This window comes from Manis javanica, chromosome 14 (genome assembly GCF_040802235.1).
Source record: "Manis javanica isolate MJ-LG chromosome 14, MJ_LKY, whole genome shotgun sequence".
In the NCBI taxonomy this organism is placed as follows: Eukaryota; Metazoa; Chordata; class Mammalia; order Pholidota; family Manidae; genus Manis; species Manis javanica.
The window spans coordinates 17,630,852-17,652,466 of NC_133169.1; the positions used below are offsets into that span (position 1 = coordinate 17,630,852).

The 21,615-nt window shown below is 35.4% G+C and overlaps 1 protein-coding gene across 1 annotated transcript in view; it reads left to right on the forward strand.

Annotated features, from left to right (window-relative positions):
* Positions 1 to 21,615, forward strand: part of USH2A (usherin) — a 721,517-nt gene that overhangs the window by 124,144 nt on the left and 575,758 nt on the right. Inside the window, exons 12-13 of the mRNA XM_073222145.1 lie at positions 16,376 to 16,571; positions 20,058 to 20,699. Coding sequence (XP_073078246.1) covers positions 16,376 to 16,571; positions 20,058 to 20,699 — 838 coding nt within the window. The remainder of the gene's footprint in view (positions 1 to 16,375; positions 16,572 to 20,057; positions 20,700 to 21,615) is intronic.

Consider the following 21,615-nt stretch of genomic DNA (forward strand, 5'->3'; position numbering starts at 1 on the left):
ACATCACAATGACACTTGGTATATGACTTTGATGGTCCTGAATCATTGACCAGTCTCCTTCCCCCTCGGCCTGCCAAACCAATGTGTTGATCATTTCCATAGGCAGGACTCTCCCAGTATCCAGGGCAAAACAGTGCAAGGGTTCTGGGCTCCCGAGTGTTCTGCAAGACTGGGGAATGGTTCAGCTCCTGGTGGACTGAAGGACTGGTCGCTACCTTGATCTACCCACATGTGGTTTTGATGCCACGTGTGGGAGTGTCACAGGCCGAAATGTGCAAGACAGATTGGCAGGCGAATGAATGACATATTGCTTAAGATGCTTGAAGACAAAAACTAGTCTGTAAGATCTCAGAGGTTCCATTTGTTTTCATCTGCCATATGTAAAGGGTTATGCCAAGCCCTTTTAGGTAATGAGTTCAGTCCTTACCAAAGTTCATGAGGTAGCTATTAATTTATCCATTATATAGTTAAGGACACTGAGCCTCAGAGAAATTAGGTAACTCCTCCAAGATCACAAAGGTAATAATGGGGTTGGGCAGAAATTCGAACTTGGCATAGTTTGTTTCCAAAACTGAACTTGACTCTAGAGATGGTGGGTCTAGTTTAAACACGTTCCCAGCACTGACACATAGGAGGAACTTACTGCAGTGAGCTAAACGGGATATTTCTGTGCACCGTCCAAAAGTAGAAAGGAAGCATATTCATTTGGTTCAGTATCATTGCACCAAATCCTATTAATTTAATCCTGTTGAAAGAAAATTCCTAAATATTTAGAAAATAGCAATGTCTATATTGTTGAGTGGCAAATTAATTTATTGAAATCAATACAATTCTCAAATGGAGATTTGTGTGACGTTTTAAGAGATGGTATTGCTCCTTAGCACTGATGTATATCAAGGATTCACCCTATTATTTTTACACATAAACTAATGTGAATATTTTGCAAGGCACTTTTTTCAAGCCTGATTTATTTAGTTTCTTTATCATCTTAAATGGATGCCTTCCTTTCTTAATATATTTGAAATCTACATTTTCACTCAATCAACTAACACTGTAGTAAGCAAGCATTCTGCTGCATAAATTCAAGGCAACTTTGATCAGTTTTGCCAAAGTAAAACAAAAATGGCAGTTAAACCAAACTAGTGGACTTTCCTAAAAAGGTATTTCTATACAACATTAACCATGGACACATAAAATTCATTTATTCATGTTGGAAATATATTTTTAATGCTACTGTGAAATCTCTCTCTTTGATAAAGTCAAAACACCATTTTGTTAATAACCACTATATTAATTTTGCATCAAATTACAACAAGACTATACTGTAGAGTCATGCCATTCAGATGACATTTCTAAAATGTTCTAATTTAACATGATGACATATATTGCATGCATCTTTTACAAGTTATAGCTTATAATCTCTTGGAAAAATAGATCTTAACTAGCAAAAAAAAAAAAGATGATGCAATATGAAATTATACCCCTTTGTGAACTAGAAGGACTGTAATTATAATACTTCCTCTTAAAACCATTCAAGTATGTAACCATTGCTGGGAACAACAGTGTGTGGGGAACTTCTTTACACTCTTTCCTCTTGAATGCTCCAAAGATTGGAGAAAAAAATGTCTTCTGTTCCTACTATCACTTCGAGCTTGCTTCAGAATTTTACCTTTTTGTACTACTCCTTAGAGATTATGGTGGGGAAGTTTGGAAAGCAGTTTCTCAGAAATACCTTTTGGAGGGGAAGGAGAGCTATAAAAATATAGCAGCCTGACAAATGACAGGCATTGTGGAATGGAAAAGAAAAGACATCTTTTGGGTTTACACCAAGATAGAAGCCTTTCTTCTCAAATGAATATTTTGGACAGCTGAGCAAAATGATAAACAGCAGTATCATAAAACACTTAAATGGAAACAAGTATTATGATGTACATTATTCACCTGGCATTCTCTAATTCATGACATTTGTATGTGGCACAAACCACTGCAGATTCATTTATTTATTTTTGAAGTGGAATGAGTACCTTACAAAGACAGCCTGTTATGTTAATGTGGACATTTCTTCTCTTGAGAGGGAGAAGCTTAAGAAAAGAAGTCATATGTATACTAGAAATATGTAATCATTCTCAGGGTCCATATCTTCAGGCTGAGCAAGTCCTAGAAGGACTTTATACTGTATAAAGACAGGCAGGTAGATAGGTAGGTAGGTAGGTAGGTAGGTAGATGGATGTATTTTTCCACAGCAGTGCTGTAAATGATTAACTATTTCATAAATGTTCTTTAAAAAATTGCTAAAACCAGTCTATTTCTGGAATTTACATTCAGGTGAGTAGTGGTATAAACCCTCCATTACTGACTCAGTTCAGGAAGACTGTGTCTTTGATGCTCAGTGATGGACCTCCAGAAATAAAAAAAAGAACATTGCAGCATATATTACCAACACATAAAAAATAATAAGACAATGTCGTGTATTACTCTCTCTTAATAAATCTCACATCCTATCACTGATGAGATGTAAGATTAAGAAGAAAAAAATAGTAAGACTGAGTCCCTAAGAAGCAGATAGTATAGTGACAGGATAGATCGGAAGTATTTAAAGCACTAGTTCTTAAATCTGAGTGTTCATAAGAATTACAAACAGCACTTTTTAAAAATGAGGATTCCTGGGCTTAATTTTCAGGGAGTTTTAATTCTATAGGTCTGAGTTATTTGGTTGTGGATAATCGAAGGACTCAATTTTGGAGTACAGTCAACATATGTACATGGAAAAAAATGTAATCCCAAGCTTTTGTCTGCCTTCCTATGTGATGGCTTCCATTTCTCCTTTTTTCTCAACCTACTTCAATCATTAATGCTTGTCCTTCCCTCCCCTTTCACCTGCTCACCACAATAATTGCATGAATTCAGCTGTACCTGTATCAACCCCAAACCCAGTTCTTTTCTGGTAGTTGAAGTCTCTTATGAAACTGGGAACAGAGGCACTGAAGACAAGTGGGGATGAATAGCTGAACGGTTGTACCATCAAGTAGCAGCCGGGCGCTAGAGTGAAGCTATGATTTTCAGAGCTGGAAGACTGATGATGGGGAAGGAAAATGGTGCAACTAAACATGAAGTAGATGAAAGGGGAATAAAAAGACTGATAATCAGCCAAATAGAGATGGACAAACAGTAGTGAAATGAACAAACTCAGTAGTTGGTTCTTTGAAAAGATGATGGAACTGACAACTGACCAACAAAAAGATAAAATGCAAATTGCCAGCATCAGAAACTTAAAAAGGACATTGCAGCATATATTACCAACACCTGAAGAATTATAAGACAATATCATGAATTATTCTCTTAATAAATTTCACATTGTAAATGAAAGAGACAAATTAATATAAATTAACACAAGAAGAAATAGAGCATTACTAGAAATCTAACATAGGAAGAAATAGAAAATCTAAGTAGCTCCATATAAATTAAAGACATTGACTTTGTAACCAAAATTCAAATTTCCTTTCAACAGGAAAACATAAGGCTCCATGACTACATTGGTAAATTCTCCAGTAACATAGGAATAAATTATATTAGTCCTACATAAACTCTTTTAGAAAACTGAGGTGTATATACTTCCTAACTCATTTTGTGGGCTACCTAAATCTAATCCCATAACCTGACAAAACATTTAAAAGCAAGCCCATTTAAATATTTCATATGAGCATAGATGTGAAATATCTTAACAATATATCTGCCAATTGAATCCAGTGATATATAATAACTGCAATGCATCATGACTGATTGGCATATATTCCAAGAATGCAAGGCTGGTTTAACATCCGAAAATCAATTAACACACTGAGTTACTTAAATCCTATATAAAAACCTAAATGGGTGTTAAGAGAATTTCAAAAAAGTCAAGCACTTGCACAAATGTTTGTTCTTACAACTCCCATTCAAAATCATAACAGAGGTCTGATGTAGGGAAAAATGAAAAAAAAGCATAAATGTCAAGAAAGAAGGAGCAAACTATTTTTATTTGCATAAAATATGACACAATATAGGCAGCAGAAACAATTGCTTGACAGACATCAAGTCCCTCACCCCCATATTATCACACTCCTTTGTTCACGATGGTCCTCCACAAAGACATTCAAAATTATTTCATAATCTAAATAAGAATAGTGCATAGCTTGCTATGCAAATGTAGTTACAAAACAATTCCCTGTGTAACATTTCCAGCCGGATTGCTACCACCCAGCTCAGTCCGCAGAAATTCTGGAGCCATCCCAAGGTAGGATAATAATGTTACATGAGACGAGAGAGGCATGTTGAGGCCACATCATGGAATTTGGACTTTCTCAGGTAGTAGGGAGCTATTGAATATCTATGAGCACAGAAGTGACATGGTGATATGCTAAGTGAGGAGGGGGAGGCACTGGGAGCAGTTCATCCCAGTGGGGAGGAATAATGTTTCACAAGCATTGTTTAGAATTGCTAGTATTTGGTGCCAATGGAGATCAAACAACTTTTACTTGATTTTATTTCATTTTTTTTTACAGAAAATGCATCCTCTTTTATTTTCTACACCCAGAGTGTTCCACTCTCTCCACTTCACCTACAAAATGCCACAGGAGTATCATTATCAGAATTGGAGTGGATGGAATTTTATTTGATTGTTCATTAAATGGATTAGGGGAGAGGAACAGACTCAAAAATCATTCTGTATGCAATTTCTGGGTGTTGATGGCAATTCTGAGGGAAGCAGTAGTAGGAACTGAGCAGAGTTGCTCATGCAATATGACCTTATACAACTCACAGCATGCATACAGTGTGGTTGTATGTGATCACACATTTGTTGAGTGATGACATGAATGAATGAGTTTTTCAACAGGGAAGAATAGGAGTTAAAGAATTTCTGTAAAAAGAAAAGTCAATAATTATCTTTCTAAAACAAACGACTATTCTGAAGAAGTTGTTTATTGGTGAAAATACTTCTTTTTTGTGTCATTTATATTTCTATTCTGTTCAAACAAAACCGTCCAAATTCAATCTACTTACTGGGGTAGACTTTGTTTTCTCAAATTTTTGAGTTTTTTTTTTTAAATCCTGACTTTGGGGTCATTAACCTTACCTCACTGACTCTTAGTGAGTCCTGTGAGAAGATGTAATCCATAGAACATTAGATTTTTCTCTACCACCAGCCAAATGAGATTTTAGGAAGACATGTATTTCTGCTGCTTTAAAAGTGTTGCTTTGAATTACTTAAAATATAGTGTCTATTACACAGAGAACCTCTGATACATACTGACTGTGCTCACCTAATTTATTAATCTTTAAATCATACTTTTTAATCTCCTTTAAACATCAGAGTACTATTTTCACACATATAAAAGAGATCACGTATGGATTACCCCATGCCTTGTATTCACCCTGATAGAATTCCTTCTCTTAAAGTAGAGAATAGGTGAGAAAGGTGACTAGGATATTTATTGCAGAATCTTACTCTTTTCTGTTGTCACTAAACGTCCCTGCCAAATTCATTGTTTCTGTTGCTCCACAACTGACTGTGTGTATCTACCATTGCTACATAGCTTGGGACAGCAGCCTTTTGCAGTAAAGTCCAAAATAGATGCATCTTGAGTGTGGTCATAAGTAACTACTAGCAAACATAAGTGCTATTCAGAGAAACTCACACACAAAAAATTGAATGCTTGCCTGATTATTCCGTTGTGCATCCATCCACTCTCAGGTATAGGCCTTTGCTTTGACCTTTTTTGGTTCTGGCACCATGTTCATTGCTGTTTATATTTGTAGAAGCTTATCACAAGTAGAGTGAATTAAGCATAGTGGTTGTGAGCCTGGATTTGGGAGATAGGCCACTGCCAGTTGTTTCACCTCCAGTAAGTGACTTGATCTTTCTAAGGTTCAGTTTCTTCTGAAATGAAGACTTATGCACTTCACAAATGGTATAATGACTAAATCTCCCCATAACTGTGGAGCTTTCATGGTATAGTAATGGGGTTGGGAGAGTAGTGGAGAAAGACAAAAATCAACAAATGTAAAAAGAAGCAAATCTATTTACTGAAGTGCTGTGGAAGATACTGGATGAGGTAAAAGACTGCAGGAGCGCCATTTTAAGGAAGGGGGTTGCCATTTCAGATGTGCAGTCGAGGCAGGGCTCATTAAGAAGGTGACATTTGGTTTGAGACCTGAAGGAGGTGAGGGAGTTAGCTGTGTGCAAATCTGTAGGAAGTTACCTAGGCAGAGGGGAAAGCCTACACCTTAACGTAGTAACATCCCTAATGTATTCAAGGAATGGGAAAGAGGCCATGTAGCTGGAGTAGAATGAGCAAAAGAGAGAAGAGAACATCTCCAGCCTTTCGGGTATTTGCACAGGATGCAGATGTCTTTGCGAGTGCCTGCCACACATCTAGTAAGTACTTTAGAAGCATTGAGAAGGTTTGATTATCAATCACTTGATCACTTTACTGCCTGTTTGTTCAATGCCAGTGTGAAATATATGTAGTAATGGTTATACCTAATCTTTACCAAGCACTTCCTATAATGCAGAGATGATACTAAATACTTTAATGTTAATAACCTCAGTTAATCCTGAAAACAGATTTATGAGATAGGTATTAGTATGCTTATTTTATAGATAAATAAACTAAGATTTAGGTAGTTCAGAGTGTAGTGTATACTGTAGCTAGAAATTATGGTACACAATCCAAATTGTTAAGGAATTTACAACACTTGGAAGAGACACAGAATGTGAGTGTCAAATTCTACAGCAGGATAACATAGTGCCAACACGAAAGATTGTAGGTATATAGCAACTGGTTTCCATTTGGGCTGGGCTTTAGGAAGTTCAGTTAATTTTTCTTTAGGAATTATAGGACTTTTTATTAATGAGAAAAAAATATAAAACATTGTGGCACTCTGCTGACAATTTCCTGTGTTGAGAAGGCTCATTTATTGAAAATGAGCTTGTGGAGCATCTGCTACATGTCAAGCATCCTGTTGGATCCATGGATGGTGAAAAGGTGCAGAAGTTTATGGCCTTGGGTTGCTTACAGCCCACAGGGGATGGGTATTTTCAGATGGGAATGTAGCATCTGTAAGTTGGACACTGAGGGACTGCAAGATGGCATCAAAATAAAATGCTACAGGACGACAGAAAAGGGGAAAGCGCTTTAATCTGAGAGGAGTTCATAGAAAAGGGTAGAGATCGACCTCCTGAAGGAGGGGCCGTGGTACCTGGTGAGACAGGCGCTGGGCTTGACCTCTCACCTCCCGTACGTATCAGTGTGTGTGTCCTATGTTTTCTCCTTCCTTCCAGTGAATGGGCATGCTGTTATTTCTTCAATTTTAAACCCTCTTGATTCCAATTCCTTTCCCAGCTATTGTCCTTTCTCTCCTTTTTAGCCAAACTACTTGGAAGACGTGTCTATGCTGACGCCTCCAAGCCCTATTCTCCTATGATCTCTTGAAATCATGTCTGCCAGGCCTTTGCTTTCATCATCGCCCTGCAATATTTCTTCTCAAGGTCACCAAGAACCTCTGTCTGTTTAAACCCAAGGTCAAATCTCAGTTTTCATTTTTCTTGACCTAACAATGTTTAAAACAATTTTGCATTCTCTTTCTATTTGGCTTCCAGGACTCCACTCTCTCCTGGCTTTCTTGCCAAGCCCCTGGCTATTCCTTCGGTTCCTTTCCTCGTGCCCCTCTCCCCCTACCTACTACTGCTGGAGGGCACTAGGGCTCTCTGGATGGGTCTTTCCTCTGTCCACACTCACTCCCTTGGTGATACTGACTTCAAATTCTGTCTCTAAGTGTTCAAATGAATTCCACACCCATATTTCTATTACTCAACATCCAGTAGATAATTTCAAATTAAGTGTGTCACAAACCGATCTCCTGATCTTTCCAAATCCACTTCGCCCATAGCTTTTTGTATCTTAGTCACGACAACTCTCTCCTTCCAGGCAATCATGCCCAAAGCCATGATATTGTCCTTGAATTCTTTCTCCTAACAGCCATATTTGACCCACCAGCAAATCGTGTTAATTCTATCTTCAAACTTCAAAAATATCTATAACCTTTTATTTTACTTATATTTAATGATTTAATAGTTTAAATATTTCATAATGTAGTAATTTAAAGATAGGGTAATTCCTTCTCTTTAATTTGTTTAGTTGTTTATGTATCTATCACTAACTTTTCCCTAAAATTCTGGAATCTCTGCCACATGTATAAGGTTTTTTTATTTTTTAATATGTCCTGGTGTAGGTATTCTATCTCTCTAGCCCTACGTTATTCTCAAAATATTCCATTCTTTGGTTCTAGTTTGGACCAATGACTCTCTGGGCTTCCTGCTCAGCTGTTATTCCAGGACTTTCCACATACTTCTGGTCCCCATTCCCTGGGTCCCAGGCCTTGCATTCCCGTTTTTCTTGTTTGTTTACATTCTCATCTGCTGAGACATATCCCTAAAAACTTCCTGAGAGAGGGAGTTAAATTCTTTAAATCCTTGAATATCTGGACAATGTCATTATTCTTCCCTCACACGAACCTCATAATTGACCTCAAATAGAATTCTAGATTGGGAAAATAATTTTGTTTATAATCTTTAAGGTATGAATCATGCTCTAGGTTATAATAATATTGCAGAACATTTTGGTGATATTCTATATTTTTATACATGGATTATTTTATCAGTCTTTGGAAATTTTTGTGTCTCCTTTTTGTGATTTCTTAATTTCTGATATGCAAACGCATCATGAAATTATACCCTGATGTCAGTTATTTCCCTCCATTAATTTTTACTAGCACGTGGAGAGATTTTTAAACTGGTTTCATGTCTAGAAAATGTTTATTTTGTACTAATTCTTTGATAATTTCATCCCTCCTATTTTTTCCTACTCTTTGTCCTTCTGGAAATTCTCTCATTTTTATCTCATTTTTCATCACCATTATTATTATTATTAAGAATTTACGAAGAACTTCCCCAACTTTCTCTTCGTATCTTTTTATGTAGATTTTTATTTTGCCTATTGTATTTTTAATATTGAATGATTCTTTCCTCCACAGATTCTTTTGTTTCTTAAGGTTTTTTTGTTTTCTATATTTTTAAATGAATAAAACTTTTATCTTTCTGGAAATAATCATTATAGGTATGTATTTTTTAACCACTATTGATTGCTGATTTCTTCTATTTCTGTTCCCTGCATTGCTTTCTTTCCCTCCTGGATTATTATTTCTCATCCTTCTCCACTTCCCCCTCCTCGTCTTCCTATTTCTCTTCTAACTTTTCTTTTTTTTAATCCCTGTTTTTTCATGTTGGACATTGTACACAAATGTCTGATGAGTCCTTGATATGTGTTCCACTCTGCAGTAAAATGATAAAACACTTTGAAACTAGATTTTACCCTTATGGGTGGGAGCAATAAGAGAGCTTTCCTTTGCAGGGGTCAGAGTCCCAGGTGGCAGTTGTAGAGATCTTATTTCTGTAGCTTTCCTCTGCCAGTTTCCTCTTTATGGAAAATAAGTCTGGCTTCTGGTTTTTCTAGAAGCAGTGTAGGAAAAAGAACAATGTGGCAGGGGATGGGCTGTCCCTGTGTTAGTGGGCAGACTTTCACTTACTCCCCAGTTTCTGCCCCATCCCTCACCCACTCACCATTGTTCACGATGTAATATGATGAGTTGGTTAATTTCTTTTCTTTGACAATAAGACTGTTGTCATGGGGGAGCAGGAATAGTTTGCCTGGCTGTGTATGATTGAACACGAGACCTCGAAATCTAAATACCTGCTCTGTGGCATTTATCTAATTTGCAATTTTCAACCATGCCACTGTGGGTATTTGGGACTGGATAATCCTTCACTGTGGGGGGCTTTTCTGCATATGGTAGGGTGTTCAGCAGCATTCCTGGCCTCTACACACAAGATGCTGATACAAGCCCTCTCCCAACTGGGATAACCACAAAAGCCTCTAGCCACTGCTAAGTGTCCTATGCATGGCAAAATTACCCCCAGGTGAAAGTTTATGTTCTAATTTCAGGCCTATGTCCTATTTCTTCGAGTTTTTTGTTGCCTGTGATCTTAAGGCTTTCAGAGGTTCTGTAGGAAAAATAAGTTATCTTGTTTTACTAATCTAGCTCAGCTAGCACCCATATTGTGACTCCCCTGACGAGTTGCAAGTATTATCAATATTCATTTATATCTCTTCCATTTTCTGTCCTTGAAATTTTTTTGTGAAATTTATTTTTTCCCTATTGTTTTCTCTATTGGTCTCATTAAACTTGTGGATTAAACTTTTTTTTTTTTATTCTTATTATTTTAGTGAGCTCTCAGGAAAAAAGAGAAAATAGGCACATGCTTAATCTTCTGTATTTTGCCATGAGAAATTCCCAGGCCAAGGAGCAAGAGGGAGACGCAGGTGGAGCCCAGGGGGTTCTCTGAGTTGAAGAGAGAGAGCTGAGAGTTCAGGGAGTCCAGAGTGGCTAAGGTTTAGGGAGACAGCAGCATAGAGAGATAAATCCGGAGATCTGCAGAGTATCTTCCTTAAGCATTAAGCTGACCAGCAATCATTGCATGTGTGGGAGGCTGGGGAAAGAACATCTTGAAAGGCTTATAGATTATAGATGCCAGTGCTTAGTCCTCCTGCAAGGCTGGGACTAGTGCCCATTTCTGCTATCCAAAACAGAAAAACCTCATGATGCACAGAACTTCAGCAAGAGTACACACAAGGGCCTTGCCTAGTAATGGAGAATACCCTGGACTAATCACTGCTCCAGTATCACCTAATAAATCTTAAGAGCAAAACAAGGAACTGTTTCCAAGTAACTTAACTGTATCCCAGAGCAAAGTTCAGGAGTATCTATAGGAATGTTATAATATCTAGCACCCAACAAATAAAAAAATTCATGATGTGTGGCACCCAGAAAATTTACCAGGCATGCAAAGAAGCAAGAAAATACAATAATGAGGACAAAAATACAACCGAAATTGACCCAGAACTGAAACAGATGTTAGAATTATCAGGAAAGTACATTAAAACAGGTATTATAATTATGTTACAGATATTCATAAGATTATATCAAGACATGGGAGGTATGAAAAAGGATACAAATAAAAAAATCTAAAGAGGAAAGCTGAAATGTGTGAAATGAAAATACATCGGATGGGATTAATGGTAATACTTGCATATTGCAAAAAAGATTAGTAAGGTTGAAGTCATAGCAAACATAACCTATCCAAAATTAAACATAGATGATATAATATATATATTAAATAAAAAGCATTGGTGACCTGTGTGATTAATTCAACAGTCATGATATATTTGTAATTGGAGTGCCCAAAGGAGAGGTATGATTAAGAAGGAATGGGAAAAAGAAAAACTGAGGAAACAATGACTTAAAAATTCCAAGTATTGTATAATGAAAAAACCATAAAACCACCAATGCAAGAATCTCAAGAAAACCCAAGAAAAAAACATAAAATTACAAAAGGCATATCATAATTGAATTTCTCAAAACTACTGGTAATTTTCTCATTAATGATAAAGATAAAATATTAAAGCAGCCAAGGGAAAAGATCCATTTCCATAGAGGAAGAACCAAAGGTAGGAAAACAAGTTTCCTGTCAGAAAAGATGCAAAGAAGAAGACAATGGAGCAACATCCTTAAGATACAGGAAGAAAAAAAATAGTGCACTTAGAATTCTATACTTATCAAAAGTGTCTTTCTGAGATGGTGAAATAAAAATTCCTTACAATACATGAAATGAAAGAATTCCTCACAAGCAGACCTGAATTACAAGAAATGTTAAGAAGAACCACGTCTACCTGAAGTATAATGATAGCATAAAGGAATATGGATCTACACAAAGAAATGGGGAGGTCCAGAAATGGTAACATATATAAGATATTTTTCTGGTTATTTAATTATCTTTTAAAATATTTGACAGTTTAAACAAAAATAATAACACTATAGTAAAGGGTTAATATACATTGCAAGTAAAGTGTGTGATAATATAGCACAATGGTTAGAAGGGAACAGAGGAAGTCCTGTTCTCATAAGCTCCCTGTGCTGTATGTGAACTAGTTTATCACTTCAAGGTAGGCTATATAAACTTGTATATCATAGACCTCAAAGAAACCACTAAAATAATAAAACAATATGTTATGTCAAATAAAACAAAAGGGAGATACAATCGAATCATGAAAATATAAAGTAATGCAAAATGAAGTAGACATGAGGAGCACAATCAGGTGAAACAAGTAAAAAGAAAATAATCATACTAAATGTAAATATCCTTAATACTCCAGTTAAAGTTAGACATTAGAAGAATGGATTAAAAAAAAGGATGGTGAAAGATATATATGTGAGCATGAATCATAAGAAAGCTAGAATGACTTTATTCATAACAGAAAATGTAGATTTTAGAGAAAATATATTAGCTAGGATAAAGAAGTTCAGATTGCAAAAGAGGTCAATTCATCACAAGGACTTAATAATTCTTAACATTCATGCATCCACAACAAGAGTTTAAAAATACCCAAATCAAAAACTGAACTGAAAGGAGAAATAGGGAAATCCACAGTTATTGGCAAACATTTCAATACCACTTTCTCAATAATTAGTACAAACTGACAGAAAAACCAGTAAGTATAAAGACTGGAACAAATTCTGAACCAACTTGACCCAACTGGCATGTAAGAGGAGCTCAACAGCACCAGGTTACATGAACTTTCCTAATCAACACAAAACATCTACCAAAATCGATCCAATTCTGGGCCAAAAATAAGCCTCAATACATTTAAAATAATTCATTCATATAAAGTAAGCTATCTGACCATGATAAGTAAGTTCAGTTAGGAATCAATAACAGAATAATTTCTGGGATATCTCTAAATATTTGGAAACTAAACCATGCATGTCTAAATAACCTAAAGGTCAAAGAGGAAATCAAAAGGGAAATAAGGCCATATTTTGAATTGAAGGAGAGTAAAAACACAATAAATCAAAACTCTGGGATGTAAATATAGCAGCGCTTAGTAGGGTGACATAAGCACTAATTGTCTACATTTGAAAAGAAGACAGATTTCAGAGAAAAATCTTCCTTGAGAAATTAGATAAGATACATAACCCAAGCCAGGCCAGTCAGTTATTTCCAAGTTTCTAACTAGAGCTCAGGGGGAGGATCCTTTTTTATTTTTGCTCATGTGACTGACAGCATGTAAGGCCAAACTTTATAAAACCAAGGGTTTTGAAGAGCAGAATAATTTCTGTGGCTCCGAGTATGAGCATATATTTGTTATCAGAAGGAGTACTTATGCCCCATAATCTGTTCTCCCTTCCACATTACTAACAGAAATCTTAATATGAATTGTCCATCCATGTGATCATAGAAAGTAAACTATGTTTCTTAGCCTCTTGTGCAGCTAGGTGTAGAAATTTATGTTCAGGTCAACAATATTGTGTCTCTTTTAAGGTTTGCTGCTCAGTTTAAGTCAGATGTAAAACAAAGAAGACCATTTACTTAGTTTAGAACTCCATGGTTTGGCTGGGCCATTCTTGTTTGCTGACATCCAAAGAAAATCAACAGGCCAATCTAGGGTTAGTGTAGAAGTATGCTACCAAAGAGCATGGCCACAGAAGAGAGATTTAGATCACTTTTTGAAAGTGTATTTTTAAAGAGGTGGGGGCACACTCTTCTCTCTTTCTACTTGGTGGACAGGAATTGGTCTTAGCATACAAATAGATTTATATACCATCACTATAAACAAACAGAATCTACACCTGAGTTGAACAGAAGTAAACTTCTTTCAGGTGCATTTTGAGAAAATGATTATAATGAACTCATTTGATAAAACTGCAAAGCCTTTTATTACTTTTAAACCACATAGAGAGGTAATATAGAGAAAGTGTAGTTTATGTATTGTGCAAACTTTTAGGTTCATGAAATGGTAGTGGAATTGTTTTATCTTGTTTGTGGCAGAGTTTCTCTTGAGGAAAGATTCTGTTTTGTTGAAAGAGTTACCTGGACAAGACTGGGGTTTGCATGAATCAAGGCAATAATGGGTGTTTTTAAGCTGTTCTGTGTAAATGGTGAGAATCAGGTGTAAAATGGTAAAGTAGACATGCATGAGGGATGAGGGAAGAAGAAAAGGGAGAGAGAAGACAGAAATGGTAGTTTGTTGGAGTGCAGACGTCTCTGAAAACCTCTAGGTGTAGGGAAACTAAAAAGATATTATAAATTGCAAAGTAAAGCCCTTGTTTTTCTTTCATCCCAAATCTTTAGTAAAGTTTAGTGCATTTTCTTTCTTATGAGAGCTCCTTTTAAAATTGAATCGTTGGCTGAGTTTCCTCTCTAGGGGGATGCAGGGCAGAGCCCTCAGGTGGCGAGAAGACTGGAAAGTAGAGGAAGAATTTTTGAGTCAGGGCGACCATGAGAATATCTGTGCACATAAAATTCTTGTAAACATAAGGAGCACTTTTTGTCCTTCAAAAGGAATGGAATGAGGGCTGCAGGCCGTCTTATCTAGATTTCAAGAGGCAGCAGAGCTGCAGGTGCTATATGCCTTGCATTTAAACAAGAATGTAACAAAATACATTGGAGACTAAGTTTTGGCACAGAATACACTTTTGTTTCTTTTCATCTTTTCATTCTTCCTTGCTCTTGATCTTGGAAATAGTACTCTTTACATGGAGAGTTATAACATGTCCAGTGTTTTTCTTTGACAGCAATATAATGTATGTCCAGCGTGTGAAGCTGCTTGCCATGTCTTTGGAGAACAAACTAATACACATGAAACAACAGCAAAAAATAAGGGCTCTACTATAGGATGATGGGCTTGCAGTGTCCTAAGTGTGTAATCAAATGCCTTTTGGGTTTTCATGTTCACTATAACATGTGCCCACCAATAAATGACATTTGTTTTTGCAGGCCAAATCAAATCCCTACCTTGAGTAATGATCTGGTTTCCATGGGGCTGGAGGAGAGTGGGAGTGGGGCACACAGATAGCTACAAAGAGGCAATTCACGGTCCTTGCATAACTTTCTAGACCTATGTGTCTTTGACTTTGAAGTTTATATAAAAAAAATGTAATTTACTTTACTATCTACAACTACACCTGGTACATGTATAAACCTTTATTTTTCAGAACATTAGACATTTTAATATCAATTGTTTTATCCTCAAGTAATGATTCCAGTGAGTCCCTTGTTCTCAGATGAGGAAAAATGAGGCAGTGATCGATATCTAAAAATTCTTCAGCTTAAAAACCCTTCTCTACATCTTTGTAATTGCATTCCAGTCTCATGTGGTCTTTCTGGATATCTCTGAGATTAAGAGTAAATCACACTATATCTTCCCACGTGTAGATTACTACCCTGTGTGATAACCCTGACTTTGTATGTGTCGAACTGGATTCAGTACAAGTGACAGGAAATTAGGGATAGAAGTGCCAGTGACTTTTTAATATATTTAATTTGATGTCTATATCCACATCTCTAGTTCACGTCCTAAGTTATTATTAAATGTCTCATATTACTTTCACATTTTATATGCACGTGTTCCCCTATGAAAAGTGTTAGCTCTTAATTATCTTTCTTTAACCAACATAGTGTTATCTATATACATAGATAATACATAGATGACCATACCATACTTTGTGTATTTTCATTTGCAAATAACATCTCCAAGAGGAAGCGTACTCCTTTTATCATCTGTTATTTTGCTTGACAATGCTTTAAAACAAGTGTTTTTTTTTTTGCATTTTTATCAACAACAAATCAACACAATAAATACACTTGATGTGGGTAAGTCTACAATGAATCATCAATATGCCAAAATATTCCTAAAAGCAGAATTGCATAAAAAAAAGTTACTGGGGTCTATACCGGTAGACAAAGAATTTTATTTTAAACATTGTTAAAACCTTGATAGGATGATATTATTATAGAAAGATTCTTCCTGAATGTAAGTACCTGCATGTATCAAACAAGTTTAGATCTCTGGGACAGTGTGTGAGAGGAATAAAACAGAGAGGTGGAGTTGTAAAGAATAAATTAATTGCTGGCTCTGTTCTATTTTCAGTCTCTACATGACTATATTTTGATTTCTTTATATGGTGCTTAATGCTTAAATCCACATTTTCCCTTTAGTCATATACTACTGACTTCTGTGGGGGTTATTTTCATTCAGTTCTCTATATTCACCCTGCTGAAACTTCCCCATGTTTTGTGTCAGGAGGAAAGATACCTTATTACCTTCTTGTCTGTTTAACATTTAGAATTTTTTTCTCTTTCCCTCTCTGTCTTGTACCTAATGAGCAAGTTACCTAAAAATAGATACGTTCATCATTCGACAAAATGTTCTATCTTTCCTAGATTGGAGGCCAGTGTAATTGTAAGAGACATGTGTCTGGCAGACAGTGCAATCAGTGCCAGAATGGATTCTACAATCTACAAGAGCTGGATCCTGATGGCTGCAGTCCTTGCAACTGCAATACCTCTGGGACAGTGAATGGAGATATTACCTGTCACCCAGATTCAGGCCAGTGCAAGTGCAAAGCTAACGTTATTGGTATGTGTAATGCAAAAGTTTACAGTCACATCTCTATTACCATTGGAATAAAATTCTCCATTTGATTTCTTACCTGAAGAGTACAGCAAATTTCCTGGCTCAAGGCAGGCTGGAAAAAAATAATTTGGATAAAATTAACTGTCTAAAAATAATTCAATTAATAATTCTATTACACTACAGCTTGAAGCTTAGTTTAATCAACCTTTAGAAGTTTCTTTAGTTTGTCGATGTGTTAGTTCACATGGTCCCATACTAATAAGTCATAGAAAAAAATATAATTTACTTACTGCATAGATATTTCTTTTAGAAAATTAGTACTTTTTCAAAATGTTTTACACTAAATGAGTTCTAAGCCAACCATTTCCATGCTGTTTTCCTTAATAGACCAAAATAAATGGACTTTTTTCTAAATATTCTGTGCTACAGGGTCCTTTGTGATAAATCTTTCCATTTTTTTCTATTATATTTCTTTGAACTGTTCCTATGAAATGCAAAATAAGTCAGCGTAATTCCACAGATCATGTGTATTGCTAGGGTTAGTTATAAAGGGCCACATAATTTTAATTTTGTAATTCAGTGCCAAGCTGATTATAATAAATAGCTACCTTCAGTGTTATTTATCATTTTTTTATACAAGGCGTGCTTTCTTGTTTGTTACTCCCACAGGTATTTTTCAGAAATTAGATTTGATTATAGCAATTTATTACACCCAGCATTTTTGAGGGGGAACCATAGCCATGTAAGGACAGAATTTATCAAGTACCCGAAATGTACTGTGTACATAATGCACTTTGAAATTTTGATATATGAGAATATTATGAGAGGAACGTTTCCTGATGAAGTGGGTCTTGTATTGTGACTGAACATGTCTTGGTTCATATACGAAGTTTAAAAAGGAGCTGTACCTTTCTGTTGTCATTCAAGACACCAAGTCTTCCATGGTTTTGCTAACACTCACCTGCACCTTATAATAATAAAAACGTGCCTCGCAGTGACACACACACACAAATGCATACATGTATATATATATATATATATATATATATATATATATATATATATATATATATACGGATGGACATATCATTCTGAATAGCATTTTTATTTCAGTGATGTGACTCTAAGGCTAATTCTCTATTATATAGGTAGATATACATACATCATTTTATACAACTCAGCCAGAACAGCATTTCATTTTAATTTAATAAAAAAGAAAATGTATGTGCTTCATGACGTCACACAAGATTTCTCTGGTTTAAAGAAAGATTACATCAAAATCTTTATTATAACTTGCCCTTATGCATTCCAAGCATGCAAAAACTAACTTTTCAGAAAACAAAGTATGTAGCTTATAAAGAGAAGCACATCTTTTTATACGTGTTATCTGTGAAACTGAATGAATTCTAAGACCTTTGAATTCCATTTATATGGCATCCTTTGTTCTTTATTGTTAGATCTATTTTAAATTCAAGATACAGAAACAAAACCTAAAGAAAGGGCTTTAAAGAAAACGAAATGGTTACTTTTCTATAACAATGGGATCCTTCCTGTGATGCTTAGATTCCATAGGGAATCATGAAGAGAAGGAAAACAAAAATCAAAATTGACCTATTTACTTATAACGTGTTTTGACGTCCCTTCCATTTATATATTTTATTGGTTGATGCAGGTAGTTTTTTTCAGGAAAATAAATATTTTTTGAAAATGAAGTCAACTTGATATTATTTCTAGAGTAATTTCTGCATATGCTATGTTTTTAATAAAAATATACACTTGAAATGTATATATATTTCTTTTCCTAAAGGGATTAGCAAGTCACCTTATTCAATTTTGCCATATGAATATGAAAAGGAACCAGAAAATACAAGTGTATATTGTATATGCTTCAGAAAGCAAACTGTTCGAGTTAACAAAACTGTTAAATCTTACTAATGATTCTATCACCGGTAAAATACATTAGCACCAATAATTTTATTAAAGTAGGTCATTCATCTAGAATAAAAAGGGAGAAGAATGTGAATTAAATGCCAAGTGTGCTAACTCGCCTGTACTTGTTAACACTGAATGTGATGCCCTGTAGGCCTTCCTGAGTATCGTTAGGAATAGATTACCTGTCAGGAATATGTATGGCATATTCAAATAAGCACTGCACATATTTTAAAAACTGATATGATATGAATCCATGTAGACCAATTTTAATAGTTCAAAATGAGTCATAATTCTTGTTAACAATACAGTTATTTTTAAAATTTGCAGCAATAGTGGTCCTTTTTTATTTTCCTTATTGAAATTAAATGATATGCCTTAGGTGAGTCATTCATCACTGTTAAAGAACTTGCCTTCCATTGGAGTTCTTGAATTTTTATCCATACATATACATATATATTATGCATTTCATTCCAGTTTAGGAAATGCTTTTGTGCATATGAGTTCCTGAGTGTGTTTTTGACTTATTTTAGAACAAATTTTTTTATTGCTATTATAACTTGAAATAAATGTTTCAATTGATTCACCACCACATAGTTATTTAAATTCATGGATATGTGAAGATTATATAAAGGAAATATTTTGCATCTCAGTATTTACTGTTCAAACATTTTTTTTATTCCTTTGCCTTTAAATACTCTTTGAAACTAATGTAAATTCTGAGAGATTTAAGTTTGGGTGATAAAACATTTCTCTGTGAAATGTATATTTCTACTCCTTTAAATAGAAGAAATATAAACAGCAGAATTTACTTAGTGTTGAAAGAGGTATGTTCTGAATCATACAATATGACAAGCCATGTGATTGCTTTATGAGACAAGGAGAGCATAATTTATATTAATTGAAAATGATAAAATATAAAAGCATATAAAAGCAGAGAAATAAAATTGCCTCAGGTAAGTTTTATTTATATTAATTATATAAATGTGTGATATTCAAATGTATATATTCCACTATCACAATAATAGTTATCAGCTTAACACTTTATTAAATATTTTTAAGGGTCTCTGATTTCTAGGAAACAACCAATGTGGCTATTTGTAATTCTTCTGTATGGCTTTGAAAATGAATTTCACTCTCTACTATATACTTTTAAGTGAGCGTATTTTTTTAATATGAAAAAACTAAAATAATAACTTCAGTATAGTTAAGTAGTTTTAAAATAACAGTTTTAATATTTGTTGAGGAGGAAAAGAGCTCCAGTATGTGTAACGGAAGCAACATTTCCATTAAGCATTTTTCTTTACATTGAGTAACAAATAAATAAAATTTTATAAAGCACATTACAACAATAAAGATGCCTATGAGTGCCAGAGTAAGTGTTACCATTATATTTTGACTATATGATTAGCCTTCTATGACACTGCTTGTGAGAAAACTGAACATTTTGTGACTGCATTAAATATGCTGGTGGTAGCATTGTTTGTGCTTCAGCTATCTTGAAAGCTTGAACAAAAACCTTGTCACATTTTCACCTTTTTAAACAAATTTTGTCTTTAGGGCTTAGATGCAATCATTGCAGTTTTGGATTTAAATTTCTCCGAAGTTTTAATGTTAACGGATGTGAGCCCTGCTTGTGTAACCTCCACGGCTCAGTGAACAAACTCTGCAATCCTCTCTCTGGGCAGTGTGAGTGCAAAAAAGAAGCCAAAGGACTTCATTGTGACACCTGCAGAGAACACTTTTACGGGCTGGACATCACTGGTTGCAAGGCCTGCGACTGCAGCACAGCTGGGTCCCTCTCTGGGACCGTCTGCGATGCCTGGACAGGGCAGTGTGTCTGTAAACCCCGTGTTGGAGGGAGACAGTGCAACGAATGTTTGGAGGGGTACTTCTACCTCCGGCAAAATAAATCTTTTCTCTGTCTGCCTTGTAACTGTGATAAGACTGGGACAGTAAATGGCTCTCTGCTGTGTGACCAATCAACAGGACAATGTCCTTGCAAATTAGGAGTAACAGGTCTTCACTGTAATCAGTGTGAGCCTCACAGGTACAATTTGACCACTGGCAATTTTCAAGGCTGCCAGATGTGTGAGTGTGACTCCTTGGGGACATTCCCTGGGACCATTTGTGACCCAATCAGTGGCCAGTGCCTATGTTTGCCTAATCGTCAAGGGAGAAGGTGTCATCAGTGTCAACCAGGTAAGAAAGAAATGTGTGACATTTCAGGGCACAACAGCTTTTCTTTCCTTATCTCCTATTGGGTGATTCCTCTTTGTTTCTGGGATGGAACTTCTAAAAAAATTTATTTCCAGCATCGTTGCATTGATACCAGTATTATCCAATACAGATATAAGTGTTTAGTTTGTCTAAGATATGTGGCATATTTTTGCTGCTCTATTTGGGCTGGCCCTTTCAATGAATGCCAGCCAATCAGACATTTTATAATTGAAACCTACTTGTAATTTCCCAACTTGAAGTAAGATGATCCCCTTTTAACAACTGAAAAAAAACCTCTGAACTAAGAAAAGCAAGTATAAATTTTATTTTCTAGAAAAAAGGAAAACTTGAGTTAATTTTCTATACAGTGCCAAATATTCAGATAATGAACTAATTTTCTCAAAAAATGTTTATTAAATGGCCTATATGTTCTGCCAGCATCAAAGACATATAGAAATCTTTTTTAAATGCCATCAAGTTACTGTTCATTACCACTGCTCCCATCTTTCCATCTGTTACCCAACTGGAAGAGAGATGGACCTTATGTATGGCTTTCTCCTTGCCTTTATATGACTTGATTGAAAAATATGCCTTCTTCATAATAAGTTCATCATGATGTCATGATAAATACAAATATTTGTCAGTTGTTTAAGAGCTGTACTTCTTGTTGTCTTATCTACCAAAATCTGCTGAGTTATCTGAGTTAGTAAAAATAAGCATAATGCAAATCAAAAACGGTAATGTGCCTGCCAGGAAAGGGTAAGACCTAAAGTCCTCTTTTACATGACAAGGAATCCAGCTTAGGACAATTGAGCCATACTTCTCCTTTGACATTGATCACTATGACAAATCCAAAGAGATGGGAAAGAATTGATGAATCGTTAATCCTTTTGGAGAT